The sequence below is a fragment of the Lepidochelys olivacea genome (genome assembly GCF_965140295.1).
Source record: "Lepidochelys olivacea isolate rLepOli2 genome assembly, chromosome: 3".
In the NCBI taxonomy this organism is placed as follows: Eukaryota; Metazoa; Chordata; order Testudines; family Cheloniidae; genus Lepidochelys; species Lepidochelys olivacea.
Genome location: NC_140413.1, coordinates 182801552 through 182825843, shown reverse-complemented (window position 1 = coordinate 182825843; position 24292 = coordinate 182801552). Strand labels below are relative to the sequence as shown.

Below are 24292 nucleotides of genomic sequence, written 5' to 3'. Positions count from 1 at the left end.
CTAGCTGTAATCTAGCTAGCGCCTGTCTCAATATCAGTGAAGCTGTAGTAGCCTGGGTAGCCGCACAGGCTGTACAAGCCCACCCAGGGTAATTACTCAGGTAGATAGCTCACGCTGAAGCCCATGCTGTTGTGGCTTCTCTGCTCTTGGTATGGCACTAGGTGTATTAAAGTTTGCTTGGGTATATATACATATGCTGCAATCACACCTCAGATAGTTTACTGAGAGTGTCTACACAGCTAACAGCAAGAACTTGTGTGAGTGACTCACCCCTCTCCTATACCCCCAAATCCTCAATATCTCAATCTGCGGGAATTGTAATCAATTAAGGCTCATTAATGCCATCCTTAGAACTGATTTCAGTCAGGCTTTCTGGGGAGTACGGAACTACTAAACATGAATAAGTATGTCAGTGTGACAGTCAGGGTCCAGACACCCCAGGGGGAGACCAGGACATCACAGTCAGAATCGGTCCTTTTGGTTTATGAAGTACGGACAAAGAACTATTAACAAGGCTATTATTTTTATACTATTATTTTTTAGCTTACTGAAAGCTACACACACGTTTTTATGTAATGAGATTCTCACAAATTTCTGTGTAAGAAGAAACCAGAATGGCAACACAAGGGCTTACGCCCTTGAGACTACACTGTTTGCAGCTATGTATTAAACAAATGTGATGGTTAAACACAATGGCTGGCTGCTAAGATAGAAAAATATACTTATCTAACATGGTAAAAACCTGAATCTGAACAACAAATGTCTCAAAGTAACCATTACACTGTACACCCCTCAAACACCTTAGAGTTATGTTGAATGGTTAACTAGAGACATTAAGCTTGTACTATTTATTGTTTCTGTAGTTTTCTGCATTCACTCTCCATAATGTTACAAGATATATAATGCATCATACTTTTTTAAAAGCAATAGAGATGCATTTAATACAGACAATAAATATATGTTCCATTGTTTTTATTGTCTGCCTGCAAATTCCAGAAAGGCAAATGTATACAAAAAATAGAAAATATCACCATTGTTTTGAACTCTCCAGGGAACCAAGATTATGTTTGAAGGTCCACTGCAAACATCTTGCCAACACCAAAACTGCGGGCCTGATTCATCTTGCTTCACTGTTCAACACCATCCAATGAAGTGAGCTGTAGCTCACAAAAGCTTATGCTCAAATAAATTTGTTAGTCTCTAAAGTGCCACAAGTACTCCTTTCTTTTTACTGATTTTAAGAGTTACACCAGTGTAAAACTGAAGTATCAGTGCAGTTAATCAGGTCCACAGTTTTGGTATTGGAAAAAATGTTTCAGTCATATACATTGGGCCAATTCTGGGCTCAGTATTTTCCACTCCAGCCAATGAGAAACTGGTGGGAGATGAAGGCAGTCAGCACTTTGCTGGTGGTGTTCAACTGCTAGGGAGATGAATGTCTAGGGTATGTTCACCCCACAGTCCATAGCATGGTAACCAAAAATAGCCGTGTGGATGCAGTGACATGGGCTTCAGCACTGTGACTAGGTACCCAAGGTCAACAGCCCACCCTGAAACCCATGCCACTGCAGCTATGCTGCTATTTTTAGCCACGCTAGCACAGTTAATAGTGTTCTGCAACCACACTTTGCATTGCAGTGCAGACATACCTTAAGTGATTATAAGGAGGCAGCTCAGTCAAGTTGATAGAGCATTGGACTGGGAAACCTGTGTTGTGTTATTGCTGACTTGGTCTATAACCTTGGACAAGTTAACGTAGCCGTGTCTCAGTTTCCCTATGTGTAAATTGAGGATAATGATAGTTACCTACCTTTGTAAAGTGTTTTGAGATATATGGATAAAAATGCTGAAAGAGAGTTATATAATTATGATTATACTTGATGGACATATTGGTGATATGAACAGATAGAAGAGAGCTACCTGTAGTATATGTAAAGAGTAAAAATATGTTGATTTCTGCTCTTCTTTTTCAAATGTGGGTTTACTTTCCATTATTTGAGAGGTTAGCCATAATTAAAAGTAAACAGGTCCCAGTAAATCATCTCCATCTAACTTAGCTGGACAGATTCCTCTTTTGGGAGACAGGACATGAATTGGTCTGCTCAGCTAGAAGTCACAAAGCTGACATTGCAAATGATTCTTTGTTTGCTGTCTCTACTGTTCAGACTGTCTGAACTGGGACATCTTAGGATGCTAAAGAATGGCTTTTTGTTTTGCTTCCCGTGGGGGAGAGCAGTTCAGTGGCATATTGTTTAATGTATTACATTAATAGAAGTTTGAAAAGCAATTATTTTAATAATGGCTTTGATAGTAGGCTTGTTGTAGTGTTTTTCATACTACTGTGGACATAAGTGTTTTAATGATTTAAAAAAAAAGATTATTTTGTTATTTCTCTTTCTAAGCCCTGCTATCAGTTGCCAGACTGCTAGCGGTTTTCTGACTGCAGTTGCTATGTTCACTGTCTTTAATGAATGAGCTTGGGGCTTTTTTTATATTTTAATTTCCCACAGCAAAGAGTCTTAGAAATTTCTTGGCAGCACCTAAATTGCGGAACTTAGGAGCAAGTTGGTTCCACATAGGTTGAATCAGCTTCCAAATAGGAATAAAGCCTTTATCAAGACATAAGTCACAAAATGAAAATAACAAGGCAAACCACCAAAAGGAAAACAAAATGTATTATCTGAGGCAAAAGCGCTTTGGATGCCTATATCACACAAAACCCAGGAAACAAAACAAATTATGTACAACCTCAAGTGACTGGTAGAACAAAGGACTCTTTTTTAGAGCATCATTTGTTGCATTGGATCTGGGATTTTCTCCCCTACCACTCACCACACAACATTTAGCTGAGAAATGCTACTAAGTTCCAATAAAAGTTATATATATGCCATTTCTTTTAGCCTTCCCTCACTAACCCCCATGTTTTAAGTGCAAGGATTGTCTAAAGACTGTAAGCTACAGGAGTTAATTAAAAGGAGTTATGCGAGAGTGGACCGTGATTACAATAGAGCAGTTCAGTCATTATTATTTATATAGTTAGGGTAGCGACTGTAATGTCTTAGTTTCTTTCCAACCTCTCAAGCAGGGTGACCTTTGCTCCAGGGTCTTCAAAATCTAAGGACAGAGAGTTAAGCAGACAGAGATGATGGGAAAGGGAACAACTATAAGCATTTAATACACAAGCCAACTCACCACACTGTAAGCAGCATGGCAGAGGTGGGTCTTTAAGAGGGACTTAATTATAGTGCAGGAGCCATGTGGATGTATCATAGATAAGGGGCCATTTGGAAGATTTATTTATATTAACACTAAAATAAAAAAAATACTTTGAAAAGTTTTAATGTGTTAATAAAATGTCTCACCCTTGTCACATTTACAAGCATCTGAACAATTCTTTGCAGTGAATTAATCACAGGTTTATAAACAGATATGCAAACAATTTTAGGCTCCAATCAATTTATCAGCAGAACATGAATCTCTATACCTTGGGGGAAATAAAGGTCTTTTATATTACACTCTTCACTAGCTTTTCCTTCTTAGACATCTCCCTTCAGTACTCTACTAGCTGCCAACTGATATCCTAACCCTATTACTTCTCTAGAATAATAATTGCCTGACAGCCTGGATTGCTCTCTCTCTCTTTTTCTCTCTCTCTCTCTTTGTAAGCTGCTTCTGCATCTAGCTGCTGGCGAGCTGTTGGCTGTGTGCCTTTCTGGCTGGTTTCCACTTTGCAATGCTCCATTCTGTTGGTGGATTGATGGTTTGAAAGGATCCCTTTGTTCCACTGCTGGGCGAATAGCCTATTCATCCTAGACTGAAATTGGTCTTTTTCCTGACTGCTGTGTGAATATGAACTGGCTTCCCAGCTAGCTTCCAGCTAGATCATTTCCTTCCTTTTCTGCTATGGTAGTTAGCTGCCCATCATGCAGACTTGGCATCTAGTCGGCTAGCTACAATAACATGCCCCCTATCTTGTGTGGTAGTTGGTGCAGTAACTGGCTAACGTACTGGCTCAGGGCCTGACTGAACCCTGCTTATGTTGCTGATGGACTTACAACTTACACTGCTGATGGCTAACTTCTGCCCTACTTAGCTAACTAGCTGATTCATTTTTAACCAAATATACTCTGCAGCTAGTAACTTATTAAAAGGAAACTTTGCTCCTTTCCATTTCTATGTGATTTAACTGAGAGACAGCTTCCTTGACAGTATTCCTGGAAAGTGCCTCTCTTCCTTTTTTCTGTTCTCACGAGTCTTTTCAGCCTCCCTTCTTCAACCTGAAACACTACAACTCTCTTCAGTTAATCTCTTTCTTCACATCAGACACTCTGTATCCACCAGCACTTTCAAATGATGCCTTTGGCGCCTAAAACACTTTAGACAATTAGAAGCCACAATATTTTGCACTTTAAAAAATATAGCTTCCTGTAGCTCTATTGGTACTGGTAGTGCAGTAAAAGTCCACATCTGCAAAAGGGGAAACAGTATCTGACTAGCTGTATGTTTTCCATAGCTGGTTTTCCCTTCACCACAAAGACTCTACCAGAGTTCCCAGGGGATTCCTGGACAGTGCACTGTTCCATCCTCCATAGACCACTCTGGAGCTTGTTCTACACTCATCTTCCTTTTTCAGGCAGCCAATATTTCCTCTGAGCCTTCAGGCATGGCACAGGGGTGCAAGAGGAGGGGAAATCTATAAAGTGTCTGTCTCATTGGTGACTAAAGCATCAATGTCCATACCTCATCTATAGCCCATCTATGTGTGTTATTTAAGGTTAATGTTGTCTTTAAAAATAACCCTTTTCCTTAATCATTAATAATAATTAATAGGTATATCCCCATCTATTAATTACATCTTTCCAGTAATGAGCCAAAAAGCTTACATTTAGTGCACAAAGGGCCTGATACTGGGGAGTGCAGGTCATCCTAAACGTTAATGTCCTCTGAGCACTTTTCACCTCAGAAGATCAAGGTGAACAAGAATACCTTCCAAACAAATCCTGATACCTTCCAAACAAACCCTGATCCTAAGTGATGCCCAGCAATCACAATCCAGGCTGATTTCAATCTGAGTTGCAGGTGCTCTTCACCTCTTGGAATCAAGCCCAATTCCTTTGTCAGATGTCCAGTAAAAGCTTATAACAAATCTCACACAACTGCATTTTGAAATAATAGCTTGAGTGGAGTGAATTTTTTTGTGAACAATTTTATTCACTGAAAAATGAGTATTTGGGCCAACCAAAACATTTAGAGAATTTGTGTTGAATTCACTACATTGTCCTCTCTGAAAAAAAATTTAAACAGTCAAACCACTACATTTTGACATTTTCAAAACAAATGGGTTGATTTTTTGTTCAAAACAATTTTTGTTCCAAATTTTTCTTCAATTTTATTGAAAAATAAGGTTTAAAACACTATGAAAAATGCAGTGTTAGCTTAAAACGATATATTAGCTTAAAATAATTACAAACATTTATTTCTATTTTTATACAAGCTACTCTCACCCCATATAGACCTGAAAACTTCTTGCAGACACTTTTAAAAACAGTGCACTGTACTGCAAATACTATAGGTTCTGCCAAAATATATTTGCTTATTTAAGCTACTTCCTCATAATCAAATCATAGAATCATAGAATATCAGGGTTGGAAGGGACCCCAGAAGGTCATCTAGTCCAACCCCCTGCTCGAAGCAGGACCAATTCCCAGTTAAATCATCCCAGCCAGGGCTTTGTCAAGCCTGACCTTAAAAACCTCTAAGGAAGGAGATTCTACCACCTCCCTAGGTAACGCATTCCAGTGTTTCACCACCCTCATAGTGAAAAAGTTTTTCCTAATATCCAACCTAAACCTCCCCCACTGCAACTTGAGACCATTACTCCTCGTTCTGTCATCTGCTACCATTGAGAACAGTCTAGAGCCATCCTCTTTGGAACCCCCTTTCAGGTAGTTGAAAGCAGCTATCAAATCCCCCCTCATTCTTCTCTTCTGCAGACAAAACAATCCCAGCTCCCTCAGCCTCTCCTCATAAGTCATGTGTTTCAGACCCCTAATCATTTTTGTTGCCCTTCGCTGGACTCTCTCCAATTTATCCACATCCTTCTTGTAGTGTGGGGCCCAAAACTGGACACAGTACTCCAGATGAGGCCTCACCAATGTCGAATAGAGGGGATCGATCACGTCCCTCGATCTGCTCGCTATGCCCCTACTTATACATCCCAAAATGCCATTGGCCTTCTTGGCAACAAGGGCATACTGCTGACTCATATCCAGCTTCTCATCCACTGTCACCCCTAGGTCCTTTTCCGCAGAACTGCTGCCTAGCCATTCGGCCCCTAATCTGTAGCGGTGCATTGGATTCTTCCGTCCTAAGTGCAGGACCCTGCACTTATCCTTATTGAACCTCATCAGATTTCTTTTGGCGCAATCCTCCAATTTGTCTAGGTCCTTCTGTATCCTATCCCTCCCCTCCAGCGAATCTACCACTCCTCCCAGTTTAGTATTATCCGCAAATTTGCTGAGAGTGCAATCTACGCCATCCTCCAGATCATTTATGAAGATATTGAAAAAAACCGGCCCCAGGACCGACCCCTGGGGCACTCCACTTGACACTGGCTGCCAACTAGACATGGAGCCATTGATCACTACCCGTTGAGCCCGACAATCTAGCCAGCTTTCTACCCACCTTATAGTGCATTCATCCAGCCCATACTTCCTTAACTTGCTGACAAGAATACTGTGGGAGACCGTGTCAAAAGGTTTGCTAAAGTCAAGAAACAATACATCCACTGCTTTCCCTTCATCCACAGAACCAGTAATCTCATCATAAAAGGTGATTAGATTAGTCAGGCATGACCTTCCCTTGGTGAATCCATGCTGGCTGTTCCTGATCAATTTCCTCTCATGCAAGTGCTTCAGGATTGATTCTTTGAGGACCTGCTCCATGATTTTTCCAGGGACTGAGGTGAGGCTGACTGGCCTGTAGTTCCCCGGATCCTCCTTCTTCCCTTTTTTAAAGATTGGCACTACATTAGCCTTTTTCCAGTCATCCGGGACTTCCCCCGTTCGCCACGCGTTTTCAAAGATACTACTGTATAATGTTCTGTTTTCATTTGGGAGCCAGGCAGTAGTTTTCGTGTAAATGAACCTTCACAGAATTAACAGTTAGGAGAGTGAGCATAGGCAGTACTGTTGAGGACTTATCACATCTCCATTTCATTGAACACAGAGGTGGTTAGAAAAAGGGAATTTCCGTTCCATAAATAGTGACATTTGTTTTCCTCCTGAAACATTTTCTTTTTGAATGGGCATTTCAACTTAAAAGGATATTGAAATGACATTTTAAATCAAATAGACATTTCAAAATGTGACTCTGGAAAATTGAAAAAGGTTGAAATTGACATTTTCCAACTTTTTTTTTATTTCATTTTTTTATTTATTTTATGATTAAAAACCTTTTCAGAAGAAAAATTTTGACCAGGTCTAGATACAAGACATATGCTGAATTATGGATAAAAAAAGCAGACATAAAATATTTTACATGAAAGCTAAGCACGATTTTTTGGCAATCATGTGTCAGTAACAGAATAGATGCAGTACCCTCTACCTGATTTTCTATTTAATCTCAGCACAACTCAGTTTTTTAAAAGCTAAAGTAATATTAGAGATTCCTCTCTAATATTCATCTTCTTTTGTGAAGATTGTTAACATACTGTGCTAGATCATGTAGTCCTTATTCTGACAAATCTTTCACTGAAGCAGGCATGGAGGGGAGTAAAGTTTGTAGGCAACTCTGACACATTGAGGCTGGCTCATAGTCAAATATCAAATATTCAGTGGTCTCATTCATTTTATTTATTCATGACACAGGAAGACTCCAGACATGGAGACAAGACTCCACTTTCCTATGGGCTAGATGGTTCTTTAAATAGGCCCTAGCAAGGTGGGTGGGGTGTATAAACGTCATCATCCTGGAGCAGCCCCAGGATGCATTCTGCTTTATAAAAAGAAAAGGAGTACTAGTTAAGGCACAATTCTCTCATTGCCCCCCTTGCTCTGAAGGAGCACAGTGATAATGACCTGCTGCTGACCTATAACAATGCCATGTTATGGCGCCCTGTGCGGTTATGGCACCCTGTGCAGCTGCACTGCCTGGTGCATTGGCCATTGGGGATTTTTGAGCATTGCCATTATATAAATACCTAATAATGCAAATAATTGGTGGGGGGCAGAGCTTCTCCCTGCACATATACTCCAGCAGGGGGAAAATGGGTACGCTGCACCCATTTATACTAGACACTTGGATCCGTGTCACAATCTAGCTCAATATTTGGATACACATAGCTGCAGGTTTACTAATGTTCTTTCCAGCTTGTTCTTTTAGAATAACTGATTAGAACAATAATCAAGGCATATCCAATATTAATGTAGTCATTTTAAAATATTGATCCATAACTGTTTAGTTTCTCAGATTGCCATTCACCGCTGAAAAACCTGAACACACAACTTTCTTCCTGAACAAATATGTAAAAGGACAACATCGTAAAATACGAGCAAACATGTTCGGAGCTGCCTGGCACATCCAGCAACAGTCCAATTTTGAAAGACCGGATTTTCAGTTTTGGAACTCAACTTTCAGAACATGGCTTCCATCTCTGCACAAGGTTGTTTTCAGACCCTTCATAGCTGTCACCTGCAAACACAGGTCACAGATTCTACCACATGCACGTAACAAGGTGATACTACTCAAAATGTGTGAGTTCAAGCATACATGCATGCAAAGTTCCCAATGCGCCTTTAAAAATATGACCTTTTACTGGAGTCCACATAGCTATATAAAGTAAAAAGGCTGCATTACAGGTGCTGATCTAGACATAGTGATAAGGACAGAGGAACACAGAAATATAACAGCAGGTACAATATTCGGAATACTGATTTGGACACAATAGGTGAATCATGGTCCCACTGAGATCTATGACAGTTTTGCCATTGACCTAAGTGGGGCCAAGATTTCATCCTGTGTGTTTGTAGTTGATGAAAACTCAGTGACTGATCCAAAGCACACAAAAGTAATGGAACCATTTCTATTAACTTCAGTGCTTTTGGATCAGAACCACAATGAGCTGTAGATAATTTACCTTTCATATACATGGTGGCCCTGAAAACCTTGCCAGTTTTTCTCATATAAGGTTACTTCAGTGTCTGCAGAATTCCCTTTGTGCTTCCTTCCACTTTCTATAGACAATGCCTTCAAAATTGCAAATAATGAGGTTATCTAAACTTCACATAGTTATCTAAGGCAACTGGGAAATTTGTAAGGACCACCATGGTACATAATTAAGACACAAGTCTGGGATGGTATCAAGATGATCACTGTTAGATTGGATAAATTCCCAGAGTCATAGGTACCTGAAAAACTATTAGTCTCTGAAGCAGAGAATATACCCATTACAGACCAGGCTACTTATAGAATTGATTTTTCTTAGCTAAGCAGGCTTTCCAGTCAAATCCTTTTCCCTCCATAATTCTCAGTCTTAGCTGGAGAGCTGCAGTAGTCACATCATGGGTCCTGAGGTACACTGGGGACTTGAAAGCTAAGTGGGAAAATGAAAACGCAAAGAAAAGAAAAATTGGTAAATGGGGATGGGCAAGTCAAGAATTATTGGGGAAAGGGCAGGTGCAGGGAGGAAGGACTGGAATTCAGGAAAAGAATGGACCCTGTTGGTAGATAAAGAGAGATTTAAGAGTAGAAGATGCAGGAGACGGAAGCTTGATCTAGTTTGCTGTGGGTGGTCTCCAGCAAGGTGTGACTCTTATTGAAACGATGCTGTTTGTAGGTCAGAAAGGTGGAAAGGAAAGATTTTTTTCCCATCTTTTTCCATTACAATGAAAAATGCCCTTTTGACCAAACTGAATTTTTCACCACAATATTGAAAGCAAATTTATTTTTAAAAGATTTTTTCCCCTAAAACCTGGAAGATTTAAACTGAAATTTTTTTCAATGTAAATTTAGGGGGAAAATAGACAAAATATTTTTGAATTATATCACAGATAAATTTGACCCAGTGAGAAACTTTTGTGCAAATTTTAATCTCTCTATGAATGCCACCTCTAGGTATGAAATATCATTACAATGTTTCAGAATACATTTTTAACCTTCACATCTCAAAAGATGTGAAAGCAATTCTACAGTACCTCATTACTCCTTTCAGAAGTAGGGCCCCAATTCAGGAAAGTACATAAACAATTGCTTAAGTCCATCCCTATTCAGGACAGCACTTAATTACCTGCTTAACTTTAATCATGTATTTATGTGCTCTCTTGAATGGGGATGCTTTCTAGAATCTGGCCTTGGCAAGGGAGTGTGCATGCACCGGATTTCATAGTCCTACATGGGCAAAGTAATACATGGTATGGCATACGAGCCAAATTTCACTACTACTGTTTAAAAGTGGCCACATGAAAAGAGACATTGGATTCAAAAACTCAGCTTTAATTTTCAAGGCTGGGATTTTCTTTAAAGGGGTCCAAGAGAGTTAGGCACTAAACTCCCACTGAGCTCCAAGGTGGGTGCCTACCCATCCTTTGTATCTTTGAAAATCTCTCTCTAAATTGTTACAGAAAACTAAGTTATTTGATAAAGAAAAATGTGTTTAAATTGTGACTTTTGAAATATAACTGTAAACACCCAGGAGAGATCATGAGATTACACTTATTCCCAAAGCACTCAGAGAAAATTAAATCCCATTTACCACTGCTACAGCCATCCAGTGGAGACAAAGAGATTACAACTACTGCTAGAAGCCATCAGTGAAGATAATCATATTTACAACTACTCCAACAGGCATCTAATGAAGAGAATGAGATTTCACCTGTTTTCCTTCTACTTGCTAATTGTCCTAATTTTAAATTCAGAAACAAGTAGGCCAACATGGTTCTGCCAAATTAATGGCAGTTCTTTGTCATATATATACACACAAATTCAGATTTATAACATCATAATTTAGAATATGTCAGATAGTACCCATTCCAACTGACCCAGCCCTGCAAACCCTTACTTACACAGGTAATCTTCACTCATATGAGTAGTGCTAGTGACCTCAAAAGTTTTATTTTTGTTTTCTTAAAATGGGACTACTTGCAAGAGCAAAGTCTAGTCACATGAATAAAGACCTGCTGGACTTGGTCTACTATTAAGGAAAACACTGCAAAGCTCCATTCTTCAAGGACTTCCTTCCAACATCCTCTGGTTTACAGATTTTCAAACCAAATGGTCCAGTAAACCACAAATAATTTTTTTTCCTTTGTGCTCTTTTTCCACATAGGTTAAATAAAACGGCCGAACTGAGATCAGATTGTAAAGGATGTGCTAACCTGGAAGGTCACACACAAACACACATCCACTTATGACTCGTAATACCTTTCCACAGAGAGAAACTTAAGCATTAACTTAAGCAAAATCACAGAACAATTCACCCAGGGGATGATCTAATACCTATTTAAATGAATGAAAAGACTCCTATTCACTTTAATGAACTTTGGATCAGGCCCCAAGAACTCAATTTCCCAGAAGAATGGTATGGAATAAATTAATTGACTGGTGTCAGAAGTTTCCAGCAGGTTTATAGCTAGCAATATAATAAATTAAAAAACCACAGTAAAAGTGGAAAATCTCCACTCCCAGCTTTAAAGGGTTAAAACGACCTGAAATCTGATGTCTGGTCCTAGAGCCGTGGTTTTCAAACTGTGGGTAGCAACCCAGTACTGGGTCACGGAATGTAGGGCACTGAGTCGTGGTGGTGCTGGTCAGCACCGCCGACCAGGCCGTTAAAAGTCCCATTGGCAGTGCTGCCCAGCTAAGGCAGGCTAGTCCCTACCTGTTCTGACATCGTGCTGCGCCTCAGAAGCAGCCAGCAGCAGGTCCAGCTCCTAGGCGGGGGGGCTACGTAGGAGGAGGGGGGCACAGGGCTCCCCACGCTGCCGCCATCCCAAGAACCGACTCTGTACTCCCATTGCCTGGGAACCGGCCAAAGCAAACGGGGGGGGAGGGGGTTCCTGCAGGCGAGAGCCATGTGGAGCTGCTTGCGCACCTCCATCTAGGAGCTGGACCTGCTGCTGTCCGCTTCTGGGGCGCAGCACGGTCCGCAGTGCCAGGACAGGCAGGAAGCCTGCATTAGCACCCACACTGCGCCGCTGACCGGGAGCTGCCCGAGGTAAGCCCATGCCCCAACCCTGTGCCCCAATCCCCTGCCCCAGCCCTGAGCCCTGACTCCCTTCCGCACCCCAACCCCCAGCCCTGAGCCCCTCCAAACCAGGAGCCCCCTCCTACACCCCAAACCCCTCACCCCCAGCCCCACCCTGCAGCCGTCACCCCCGCACCAGCCCTGAGCCCCTCCCACACCGCAAACCCCTCATCCCCAGCTCCGTTGGCTTGCAGGAATCAACAATTTTCTTCAACGGGGTCACCAGAAAAAAAAGTTTGAAAACCATTGTTCTAGAATATCTTGTACTGGCTAGTTTGACTCACAGCTTTGGCCTTTGATGATGCATTACACTCTATGTTCTCAAAGCTCTGTTACTAAATGTATTAGTGTAATACATCACCAAAGAGCTGTTGCTTATATGATATATTACTGCATGATGTGGAAATGGATGCCAGAGGCATGTTCCAAAGACTTACTTTTTGTAGTTCTGTATTAAACAATTTTTTTTAAAAAGAAGTTGAATGTTTTTCAGTAAGGAAAAGAAGATCTTGACTAAAGCACTGGGAAATATGGGCTAATGGCATCCAAATGCATATAAATGTTGCACTCTAACAAGGTTTGGAGCCACTATAAGGTCTAGGACACTGGTAATTTTAAGGGTTTGGTACATGTCTAGTCCTGAGGAAAGGAAAGCTGCTAACAGAAATGTGATTTTTCCTTCCCTGTTTCTGCCTGCTTTTCTTTAGGTTTTGATTGTCTACAAAGAGTTTGTGCACTCTAGAGATGCACTCTAGAGATTCCTGTGCATTCTACAGACTTTTTTATTTGTTTTATCATACAGTGTGAAAAGAACATAAAGTGTTTTTCTCTAAATAGTACTTAATGAGAGCAGAGACTGAGGTAAAAAAAAAAAAAAAGGATTTTCTTCACCAAAATTTTCTACAACCAGATTTTTCTGCATCTCAAAAGTTTCCACTTTAATCTATATATTGCTGTCCTGTGTCTGAATGTTTAATATACACTATTATTTTACCTATTTCAGTCACATATACACATACATGTGTATGAATACCTACAGCAGACACTGATCCACAACCCACCCACCCACACACACACACACACGACTGAAGAGGATAGGAGGAGAGAAGGAAGGAGGAAGATGATGATGCAGTTCCAACTTCTGCACACGAAATAATCTCCACCCATATGTGTTGTCCAAACAATATACCACTCACTGTAGATTATGCAGCTATTCAAAATATTATCAGTGTGGTTAGGCTGCTAAACCTGGGTCTGAGGAAACTCAAGCTCATTTCCACGCCCCACCTGTGTGACCTGGGACAGGGTGCTTAGTTTCTCCTTGCCTCAACTCCCTATGTGTAAAATGGATATAAAGAAGAGGTGAGAGAATATCAGAATTTCCATTTCAGAGGAAATTCCAGTAGTGCAACATTTTTACCCTGAATTGGGACAAAAATTGAAATTATTTTTTTTGGAATGCAAAGTTCCCAAAAAATTCAATGCCGAAATGTGAAAACACCTGGTTTCTAATCAGTTCAACATTAAATTGTATCTGGCAATAATGCTGCAGTGCCTCCTAGGAATAAAAGTTTGAGTAATTGATACCCCCATTCATTCTCTGGAAAATCTATGTACAACTTATGAACTGTGTTTTTTTTATGAAATTGTTGTGTCATTGAATGCCTCAGTGGATGTTGGAGTTAGCCATGTAATATCAGGACTTATGTCCCATTCCCTCCCAATCCCAGAGGACAGTCATTAACCTGAATAGCTCCCATTAAAATGGGGTGGTCATATCCTAGACTGAACCAGTTTTCTCCTGGTTGTCAGCAGACAGCTAGGGTTTGGAGCAGTAGAATTTTCTCAGAAAGTGGAAACAGAGGGTATGTCAGCACTATAAGTGCAGGTGTGATTGTAGTATGGGTAGGCATTTAATCTAGCTTTAAAGCATTTAATCAGCTTTAATCTAGCTAGCATGGGTAACAATAGTAGTGAAGACCCGTCAGTGTGGGGTTCAGCATCGGCTACCAACTTGAATTCCTACCCAAGTCCCTGTCAGGCTTGTCTGCTGGTTACTTACCTGAGTACAAGCCCATGCCACCACACTTTCACTACTACTATTACCCATACTAGCTAGATTGAAGCTAGCACGGGCAGGCACAACCATGCTACAAACACCTTCACTCTGCAGCGAAAGCATACCCAAAAGTAAACAGGTGGTAGTATTAGCCTTTAAAACCACTGAAACTGAAAATGAAAGGAACAAAGAGGCATGCTTTCACAACAAAGGGGTCCTGTTTAACTACAAGATCAGCCAAGGAAGTAGGAAGCTGGCCCGTTGCCAATTGTGCCCACATATCTATTCAGGGGACACCATCACAGGGCCTAATAACATCAGCCACACTATCAGAGGCTCATTCACCTGCACATACACCAATGTGATATATGCCATCATGTGCCAGCAATCCCCCTCTGCCATGTACATTGGTCAAACTGGACAGTCTCTACGTAAAAGAATAAATGGACACAAATCAGATGTCAAGAATTATAACATTCATAAACCAGTCGGAGAACACTTCAATCTCTCTGGTCACGCAATCACAGACATGAAGGTCGCTATCTTAAAACAAAAAAAACTTCAAATCCAGACTCCAGCGAGAAACTGCTGAATTGGAATTCATTTGCAAATTGGATACTATTAATTTAGGCTTAAATAGAGACTGGGAGTGGCTAAGTCATTATGCAAGGTAGCCTATTTCCTCTTGTTTTTTCCTACCCCCCCCCCCTGATGTTCTGGTTTAACTTGGATTTAAACTTGGAGAGTGGTCAGTTTGGATGAGCTATTACCAGCAGGAGAGTGAGTTTGTGTGTGTATGGGGGTGGGGGGGATGTGAGAAAACCTGGATTTGTGCTGGAAATGGCCCACCTTAATTATGCACATTGTAGGGAGAATGGTCACTTTGGATGAGCTATTACCAGCAGGAGAGTGAGTTTGTGTGTGTGGTTTTTGGGAGGGGGGTGAGGGGGTGAGAGAACCTGGATTTGTGCAGGAAATGGCCCAACTTTATTATCATGCACATTGTGTAAAGAGTTGTCACTTTGGATGGGCTATCACCAGCAGGAGAGTGAATTTGTGTGGGAGGGTGGAGGGTGAGAAAACCTGAATTTGTGCTGGAAATGGCCCACCTGTTGATCACTTTAGATAAGCTATTACCAGCTGGACAATGGGGTGGGAGGAGGTATTTTTTCATATTCTCTGTGTATATATAAAGTCTGCTGCAGTTTCCACGGCATACATCTGATGAAGTGAGCTGTAGCTCACGAAAGCTCATGCTCAAATAAATTGGTTAGTCTCTAAGGTGCCACAAGTACTCCTTTTCTTTTTGTGAATACAGACTAACACGGCTGTTACTCTGAAACCTGGCTGAAAAGAGAGAGACTGACTCCATGATTCAGAGGAGAAGCAATATACAGGAGTGGGGATCCTGGACATGCTAGAGGATTCTGACAAAATCCCAAAAAACACTTATGAGCGATGAGGAACTAAGTTAGGGATGATGTTGTTTTATTGTTTTGTCTAGATCTGTATATTTCTTCTACTATCTAGAGAAGGGGTGGGCAAACTTTTTGGCCTGAGGGACACATCGGGGAATAGTGATCAACGGCTTGATGTCTAGTTGGCAGCCACTATCAAGCGGAGTGCCCCAGGGGTCGGTCCTGGCGCCGGTTTTGTTCAACACCTTTATCAATGATCTGGATGATGGGATTAATTGCCCCCTCAGCAAGTTTGCAGATGACATTAACTGGGGGGAGAGGTAGATAAGCTGGAGGGTAGGGATAGGGTCCAGAGTGACCTAGACAAATTAGAGGATTGGGCCAAAAGAAATCTGATGAGGTTCAACAAAGACAAGTGCAGAGTCCTGCACTTAGGAAGGAAGAATCCCGTGCACTGCTACAGGCTGGGGACCAACTGGCAGAGCAGCAGTTCTGCAGAAAAGGACCTGGGGATTACAGTGGATGAGAAGCAGGATATGATTCTATGATGCTATGAATAGAAATTGTATGGCGGGCCATGAATGCTCACACAATTGGGGTTGGGGTGCGGGAGGGGGTGAGGGCTCTGGTTGGGGGTGCGGGCTCTGGGATGTGGCTGGGGATGAGGAGTTTGGGGTGTAGAAGGGTGCACTGGGCTGGGACTGAGGGGTTTGGAGGGCAGGAGGGGGATCAGGGGCAGGGGGTTGGGGAGTGGGGAGAGGCTCAGGGGTGCAGGCTCCAAGCAGCGCTTACCTCAAGCAGCTCCTGGAAACAGTGGCATGTCCCTTCTCCGGCTCCCGTGTGGAGGTGCGGCTAGGCGGTTCTGCACACTGACCCATCCGCAGGCACCACCCCTGCAGATGCCATTGGAGTGCCAGAGGGGGCCATTGGCCCCTGACCCTGCACCCCGGCCAGAGCACCAGAGCGGGATAAGCCCCAGACCGCACTCCCCAGCGGGAGCTCACAGGCTGGCTTAAAATGGCTCATGGGCCAGATCCAGACCACAGGGTGTAGTTTGCCCATCCTTGATCTAGAGTAAAGAGAAACTATTACAAACCTTTACAAATCCTGTATGTTATGTGCTTCAACTATCACATATCCCAGAAGAGGTAAATTTTAAACAAGAGTGCCCACAAGTCTGGAGCTCTGGGAAAGTGTGTGCTTAAGCTACTAGGATGTCTTGGGGAGGGGGTGTTAGCATTGGCCCTGGGGACCTAGGGCCAGCTGGACTATGAGGTCCCACTTCTATGAACAGATATCAGACAGAGAGCTTGTGCACAGGAAATATGCCAGAGATGTCAAGGAAAGAGACCACAATGGAGCTTACTCAGACCAAGGAAAGTCAGGTTCAAACGCAGCAGCCTTGAGAGTGTCCAGCTGGGAGAACTTATGAGGGCTGTGACAGGCATGTACTGGGTGCCTCATGGCCAGAGTACAAGTACTTTCTTCAAATCTGTTTCCATTTTTTTCCCCAAAAAGAAGAAAATCAATCATATTTCAAGTCTAATATCTGGCTTCTACAGCAGTCTTTCATTATCAAAACTTTATAGCGCTAGGTACTATGCAATAGGAAATGGAAGTCCTTTTTACATCTTTTTGCGAATACAGATTAACACGGCTGCTACTCTGAAACCTTTCTATATCTGTAATTCAAATGGAGAACAGTGGTTCGAAGAATGCTATGCTTTGGAGTGAAATGAATTCATTTACCACAGCTGTTCAGAAATTACACCTGGGCCCAATCCTGAAAAGTGTGGTGCATCTCCGACTAAGTGTTAAACACTCTCCATTCCAACTGACTATATGCCCTTACAGGCTCAGGCTCATAGTGAGCATGAACAAAGTTCATAAAGAGAATCAAGGTTTGGCCACACGTTGCCTTTGTTTAAGGTCACTGCCCTTAAGAATTATGTTTCACTGCTCCTTAGCTACAAAAGCACAACAAAATTTTGCTTGTTTCCTTTGGATCACATAAAGCCATGCCTTATTTTCAAGAGTATTTGTACATGTTTAGTGCTATATATTCATGTTGTAGAGTCAATAGCAGTTTTGCAATTAATTTCATCGGGGCCTGAAATTCACCCATATAAACACTGAAAATGGAAGAGACCCATTAGATCATCCAGCTAATCCCTCCACCAGGACAGAATTGTTCTATGCCATTCATAGTTCCATATTTTCTCTACTTCTGAGCAACACATGACTATTTAAAAAGGGAAAAGAAATATTCACATGGCATGCTGTTATGTATTACTAATTTACCAAATCTGTGAGGGACAGAAAGTAGTGTGAGGTATGGGCTAGTGCTGCTTTGGACAAAGAAAAAGTATACCTATAAATTATGTATAGAAATTAGAGATGGAAAAGAAGTCATTCAGCACATCTCCCCACCAAGTGCAGGATAGTTCCCTACAGAATACCTTCTAGTGCTTTATCCAGCCTACTTTTAAATCTCTCCGTGATGGGCTTTTACCACTTCGAATCTAATACCTCTCACTGTCAAGAAGTTTTTCCTCATAGTCCATCAGCCTCTTGTAATCTCATTCCATTACTGCAATACTCCCCGGGTACCATGCTGCATAATTCCTTTTGCTCTTTGATATTCATGCTTTTCAAAAATATTTGTAGACTATGATGCCATCCACAGTTACTGTAGTCCATGTTTAGCCATATTAAACTTAACCTCTTCATATATTAGGTATACTTAATTCTGCCTCAGTGCAGGGGGATTAGTTAGACAACCTTTTGAGGTCCTATCTTGCCCAACATTTCATTGATTCTGTGTATCAATCCCTCTAGCTACTTAATATTTATTACAGTTCTCTGACCTCCTGCATCCTTGCACATTCCAAACTGGAGCTGGTCAAAATTTGTCAAATGAAATTTTTGTTGAAAAACAGAGTATCAAGACTAACATTTTTTGTGAAGTGCCAACCCTGTCCACATTTTTTGTGAAACATTTTGTGCCTTTGTTTTTATCCATTTTTTTAATCAAAAATTGCTGCAACCAGGTTTTTTTACCAAAACCTGGTTGTTCAATAAATGAAAAATATCAATAATAAAACAGATTTCTGGTGAACAAAAAGTGTCAATGACCATTAATAGTATTTTTTTTAATTAACAATAACCAGTCATTTTAAACACTTCAAAATGAAAAGAACTTTGATTTTTTTTGGTGAAAATAGCTTTTCATGTTTCTATTTATTCCATAATTTGAGTAGAGGTACATGCAAACTAGAATACCAGATCTTGTCCCCTATCATACTTTGGGGAAATCAGAACTTCATGGCTTAAGTGTTTGATAAGAACACTCTTAATTCCTTTTGGATGGTCAGTACCACATTTTTCCCCCTCACAGTCTTCCAGTACTTCCCTAATTTTCCATGATGTTCAAAAAAACTACTGCCATTGGTTCATTACTAATTCCCTTACTATCCTCCTCATCCAGATGTCTGATTTCTGTGTTCTCTTACCAATTCTTTATCAATAACTATTTTACAAAGTATGGTATCTTCTTAATTGATTATATTTTTGTATTCTTGTTGCTGAAGACAAATTTTACAAAAGGAGTTCAGTATTTCAGGCACTTTGAATTATCATTCATTTTATTCCTCTTCTCATTTGTTAATGAGCTCATTCCCTCTCAGAACTGTTCAAAACACAGTTTTGTACCAATTTAACTATTTCAATTAAAGATGTGATTGTATACCTGTATAGTTAAACAGTACAAACCATAGTGTGGATGTAATTATATTTAGTAAATATAAATGCTCTTAGTCAGATAAACTATCCCGCTATCAGCTCATTTATACCAGTATAATTACATCCACACTATGGGTTGAACTGATGCAACTATATTGGTTTCTAAACTGATATAGTTAAAGTGTACATAAATTTTGTGTAGACCAGCCTTAACACTTACCTAAATCCCTGACAATACACATGTATCAGTCCTTTCCTCCCCAACCTCTTGGTTACTACCTACACATTCTTATATTTTTGCTTATGTTGTTATCTCCTACAGAGTATCATAAATTAATATTTGGTTGTGTCCTTTTTTATACACTCATAGGCCATAGATTAGTACTATTTATTATTATTGTTGTTTTAAAAACTTCAGGGTCTCTATTTCCAGGGTGAGTTGAAAGAGTCGATTGTGACTAACTGATCCTTGGGATGGTTTTATGTTGGACACAGCCACCACAGGTTATCCATCCACTTGGGATTGCAGGAGCATAACGTTCTCAGGCTAGGTCCCATCATTATCGCCAGCATATCCCATGTCAAGGGCTGCAGGTGAGGGTAAAAGTTCGCTACATTCTTTATCATCAGAGGATTTATAGTCTGTTGCTCCTCAGTTATGGTATCATTTAGGATTTCCCAGCCTCCTTCTATACTGTATTTTAATACTTCCTTTCACTAACTCTGTTCATATTGTATTTATTACTGTTGTCATTATCAGCAAATTCAATGCATATGATGGTGAATTCAAATAGTTTGTCATCACTGGTACCAAACTTCCCTATCATTCTCCCATTTCATTTCCAAATAATTCCTTCCATGTCAGCAAGAAATAGATTCAAGATGGCTCTTGTGAGATTCTCTGCTCTCTCTATAATGAAGCTGTCCTTTCTATTATTTAAAAATCACTGATGATTTGCTGGAAGTGTTACCCTTTGTGCCTTTGATAATCTCCTCGATAGTGCCCAGATCCACACATTCAGCACTGATTTTTATTGGACTGTATGTGAATATTTCCTTTTAAGGGTTTCTGTTCCTTCTTGTTGAACATTTGTATCTTTTCCACTATGTTTTTATTTTGAGTTTGCTTCTAGTAATAGGATATGTTCATGGCTTTGGTAACATTGTATACATTATATTTAAAGCTCTGTGAAAGTTTTTTCTCCCAAAACAAAATTGCTGCTTCTTTTCTTTCCTGGAAGTTCTACATGAAATATGAAAGTTGCTGGCTTTCTAGAAATGTTTATGTTTTTACATGAAAGCGAAAAGCAGTTTTCATGTTCAAAATTGTTTTTCTGACTACAAATATCTGGTTTCCCCCAAATGACTAGGAGAAAAGAGGATCCTTTTTACCCTGCCCACACAACAGATGCCTTAATGCTTAATCTGCTCTCCTTATATGCAACTCTCACTGATATTAGAAGAGGTGACAGGCAAGTATAGCAAGCAGAGAGGAAGAATAAAATAGTGGTTAAGAACCCAGAAAACTGAGTTGCACATGTTGCCTCTCAGCCACCCTGGAACCTGCATGGTGCATAATAATAAGCAAAAACTTCCACACAAACCCTGCAACCATCGGCCACATCTGTGTCATGGCAGGCTGGCCTATTATACCCGTTGCCTATGCTTAACAGTTTGATTTTGGCCCACTCAGATATCCCCCCCATTGGAGTTTTACTTTTTTTTTAAATCAAGCCACTCCTAATAAGCAGTGACAGGCAAATAGTCTGGATGGAAATTTAAGCCTGCTGAGTCAAAATGAACCTGAATAATTCAAGTGACTCTGAAAAAGACTTGGGGGTCATAGTGGATAATCAGCTGAACATGAGCTCCAAGTGTGACAATGTGGACTAATGCAATCTTTGGATATATAAATACTGAATAACAGAGAGGTTATATTTCCTCCATATTTGGCACGTGTGTGACCACTGAAATAATATGTCCAGTTTTGGTGTCCAGAATTCAAGAAGGAGATAGCTCAGAGAAGAACCACAAGAATGATCAAAGGACTGGAAAACGTGCCTTCTAGTGAGAAAGTCAAAGAGTCCAAGCTATTTATTTTATGGAAAAAAGATTAAAGCTTGACCTGATTACTACTGGGGGACAGAAATTTGATAATAAATTTGAAAATAAAAATTTGCTTTTTAATATAGCAGACATTAACACAGTCCAGTGGCTGGAAGCTGAAACTATACAAATTCAAACCAGAAATAAGGCACACATTTTTAACAGTGAGTGTAATTATCCATTTGGAACAACTTACTCATGAAAGCTTATGCTCAAATAAATTTGTTAGTCTCTAAGGTGCCACAAGTACTTCTTTTCTTTTTATTATCACTGGAAATTTGTAAATTGAGATTGGATGTTTTTCTGAAAGATACAGTCTGGTTCAACTACAGCTATTTGAAGCAGGAGTTAATTTATGTAAATTCAATGGACTATGTTATGCGGGAGGTCAGAAAAGATGAGTACAGTAGTCTGACCTTAAAATCTATGACAGTTTGGTTCAACAGACAGGTCACATGAAAGGAACAGTTTCAAGCTCAAGTTCCTTAAGTTTGTTAAACTTTGGTAGTGCCATAGTACTATACAGTAATAATAGAAGCCTTGGGAATTTCATTAGGGGAACATACAGTCTATGCTCCAGATAAAACACCCTATTTTTAAGTAACTTTGATAGAAACATTGCAGAAAATAAAGATATTGTTATTTACCCCAGTGGTTCCTGCTTGGATACAATTTCAGGAGTAAAATCTAAATGTGAAGTTTTACGATAGAAAACAGCATCGAGGTACTGGGTTCTACTTTTGTCTCTACCATTGGTTTATTGTGACATTATTATTTATATGTTCCCATTTATCTGCATGGCAATATATACCACATAGTACAAAAACCTCTGTTCCATTTTATCTAAAATATGGATAATATCTACACTACCTCACAAAGGTCTGTGGGCATAGTTATTAAAGTGTTTTAAGATCAATGGATAAAGAGTGCAAAGTAGTATTACTTATTTAGGTAACTGAATGCCTGAATATTGAATAACAAGGTCACACTTTATATTAATGATAACATTATCTGGGAAGCTGAGGTAGCCAACTGAGATATCCAACTTTTTCCATGATAAAAGAGTCTTGTTACTATTTTTGAGATTTTTTTTTTTGCTTTTCCCCTATCCCCTATCTTATTCAGTGCTTAGGTTGTGCCCACAGGGGGCATAATTGAGATTGCAGAAGCAACTGTTTCAGAACCTCACTCCCCACCCATCCCATGGGATACAAAAGAGTTGGTACCAAGCCCGCAGACTCATGGAACATGACCATAAATTGTAAGGGGTGGAGCCAAGGGTGTGCACTTCAGGGTATAATTAGGCCTGCTAAGAAAGAGGAGGTGGGAATGGAGACACAGGTAAAGGCTCTGCAGCGTCAGAGCTACGGATATGATTGTCTGAAACTAACCCCAATAAACATCACCCGTTGCCTGCACTTCAGACTTCTGGTCTTCTTTCTGTCTGAGTGACAAGAACTGGGGGTTAAGGGAAAGTCCCTAACAGTGGTTAATAGATGCTATAGTATGTTATTTATGGTGTGCAATGTGTGCAAAAATGATATGAAATCATTCAAGATCAATGTAGAAAACCGTGCGGAGCGCACAGAATCCCGTCCAATTTGCAGGGAATATCTGGGCATTGGGTGCAACTCAACATGAAGTGGCTTTGTTCCAAAGGATGGAAGCAAAGCAAGAAAGGAAAAAGTAGCGTGCTGTAATCTTGGACTCTAACTCAGACAACATATATATCTGTGGAATTTGTAACAAGCTGTGTCACTCTTGAATTGTGCTTGTCAGCCATAAGCAGATTCATCAGGCACTTGATTAGACCTCTTACGCATATACCATGATCCAGTTTGGATCAATGGTTGGCAATGATGAAGTATCAATGATTGGCAATAATGACATAAGTAGTATGTGTTATACATGGCTATTATTAGAAGGTGTTAATGATGTTTATAAGCAATGATTTTAAGTAACCTATTGAGAAGTTTTACTCTATCTGTAACAACTGATAAATCATTTACTAATACATCTGTTATCACTAACACTTTATAAAGTATTTTATAAAATGTAAAGTGACATCAATACAGCAAAACAGACCTTAAAAACAGACTATGTGTCCTTTGGTTCCCACTGAATTCTATAATATAACTGTCATTGACTAGATTGAAACACTCTCTCTCTCTCTCTCTCTCTCTCTCAAACACACACACACCCTTCATAATTAGGGTATACCAGTGAATAATCTATTGTCCCAATTAGGACTAGGGGAGGTGATTTTACCTGTATATATGGCAATGGTGAGACTGATACTAGAAAAAAATATTTGAAGGCAGTAGAAAATTCCTTGCTGTGAGAAATTTAAAGAACTCAGTCTGTTTGCTTATAATAAAGAAGATTGAAAAGTGAGTTGATTACAGTGTAAAAGTACCTTCATGGGGAGAAAATACTGAGTACTAAAGGGTATGTTAAAGAGAAAGGCATAGAAAGAACCAATGGCTGGAAGCTAAAGTGAGAGAAATTCAAATTAGAATAAGGCACAATTTAAAAAAAATGAAACATTGGAACAAAATACCAAGGGAAAGGGTGGATCCTCATCCCTTGATGTCTTCAGATCAAGACTCAGTGCCTTTCTGGAAATTATGCATTAGCCAAACAAGTTATTGGGCTCAGTACAGAGATAACTGGGTGAAAATTAATGGGCTGTGATATACAACAGGTCAAAACATTATGTAATGGTAC

General features: G+C 40.3%; 1 protein-coding gene across 21 annotated transcripts in view; it reads right to left on the bottom strand.

Annotated features, from left to right (window-relative positions):
* Positions 1-24292, bottom strand: part of NRXN1 (neurexin 1) — a 1255052-nt gene that overhangs the window by 726758 nt on the left and 504002 nt on the right. Inside the window, exon 8 of one of the 21 annotated variants that reach the window (XM_084623803.1) lies at positions 8491-8691. The exons of 19 other annotated variants lie outside the window; for them this stretch is intronic. In XM_084623803.1, coding sequence (XP_084479929.1) covers positions 8614-8691 — 78 coding nt within the window. In that variant the 3' untranslated portion in view covers positions 8491-8613. Of the gene's footprint in view, positions 1-8490; positions 8692-9491; positions 9593-24292 lie in introns of those variants that run through there. One more of the 21 variants, XM_084623804.1, reaches the window with a different exon arrangement.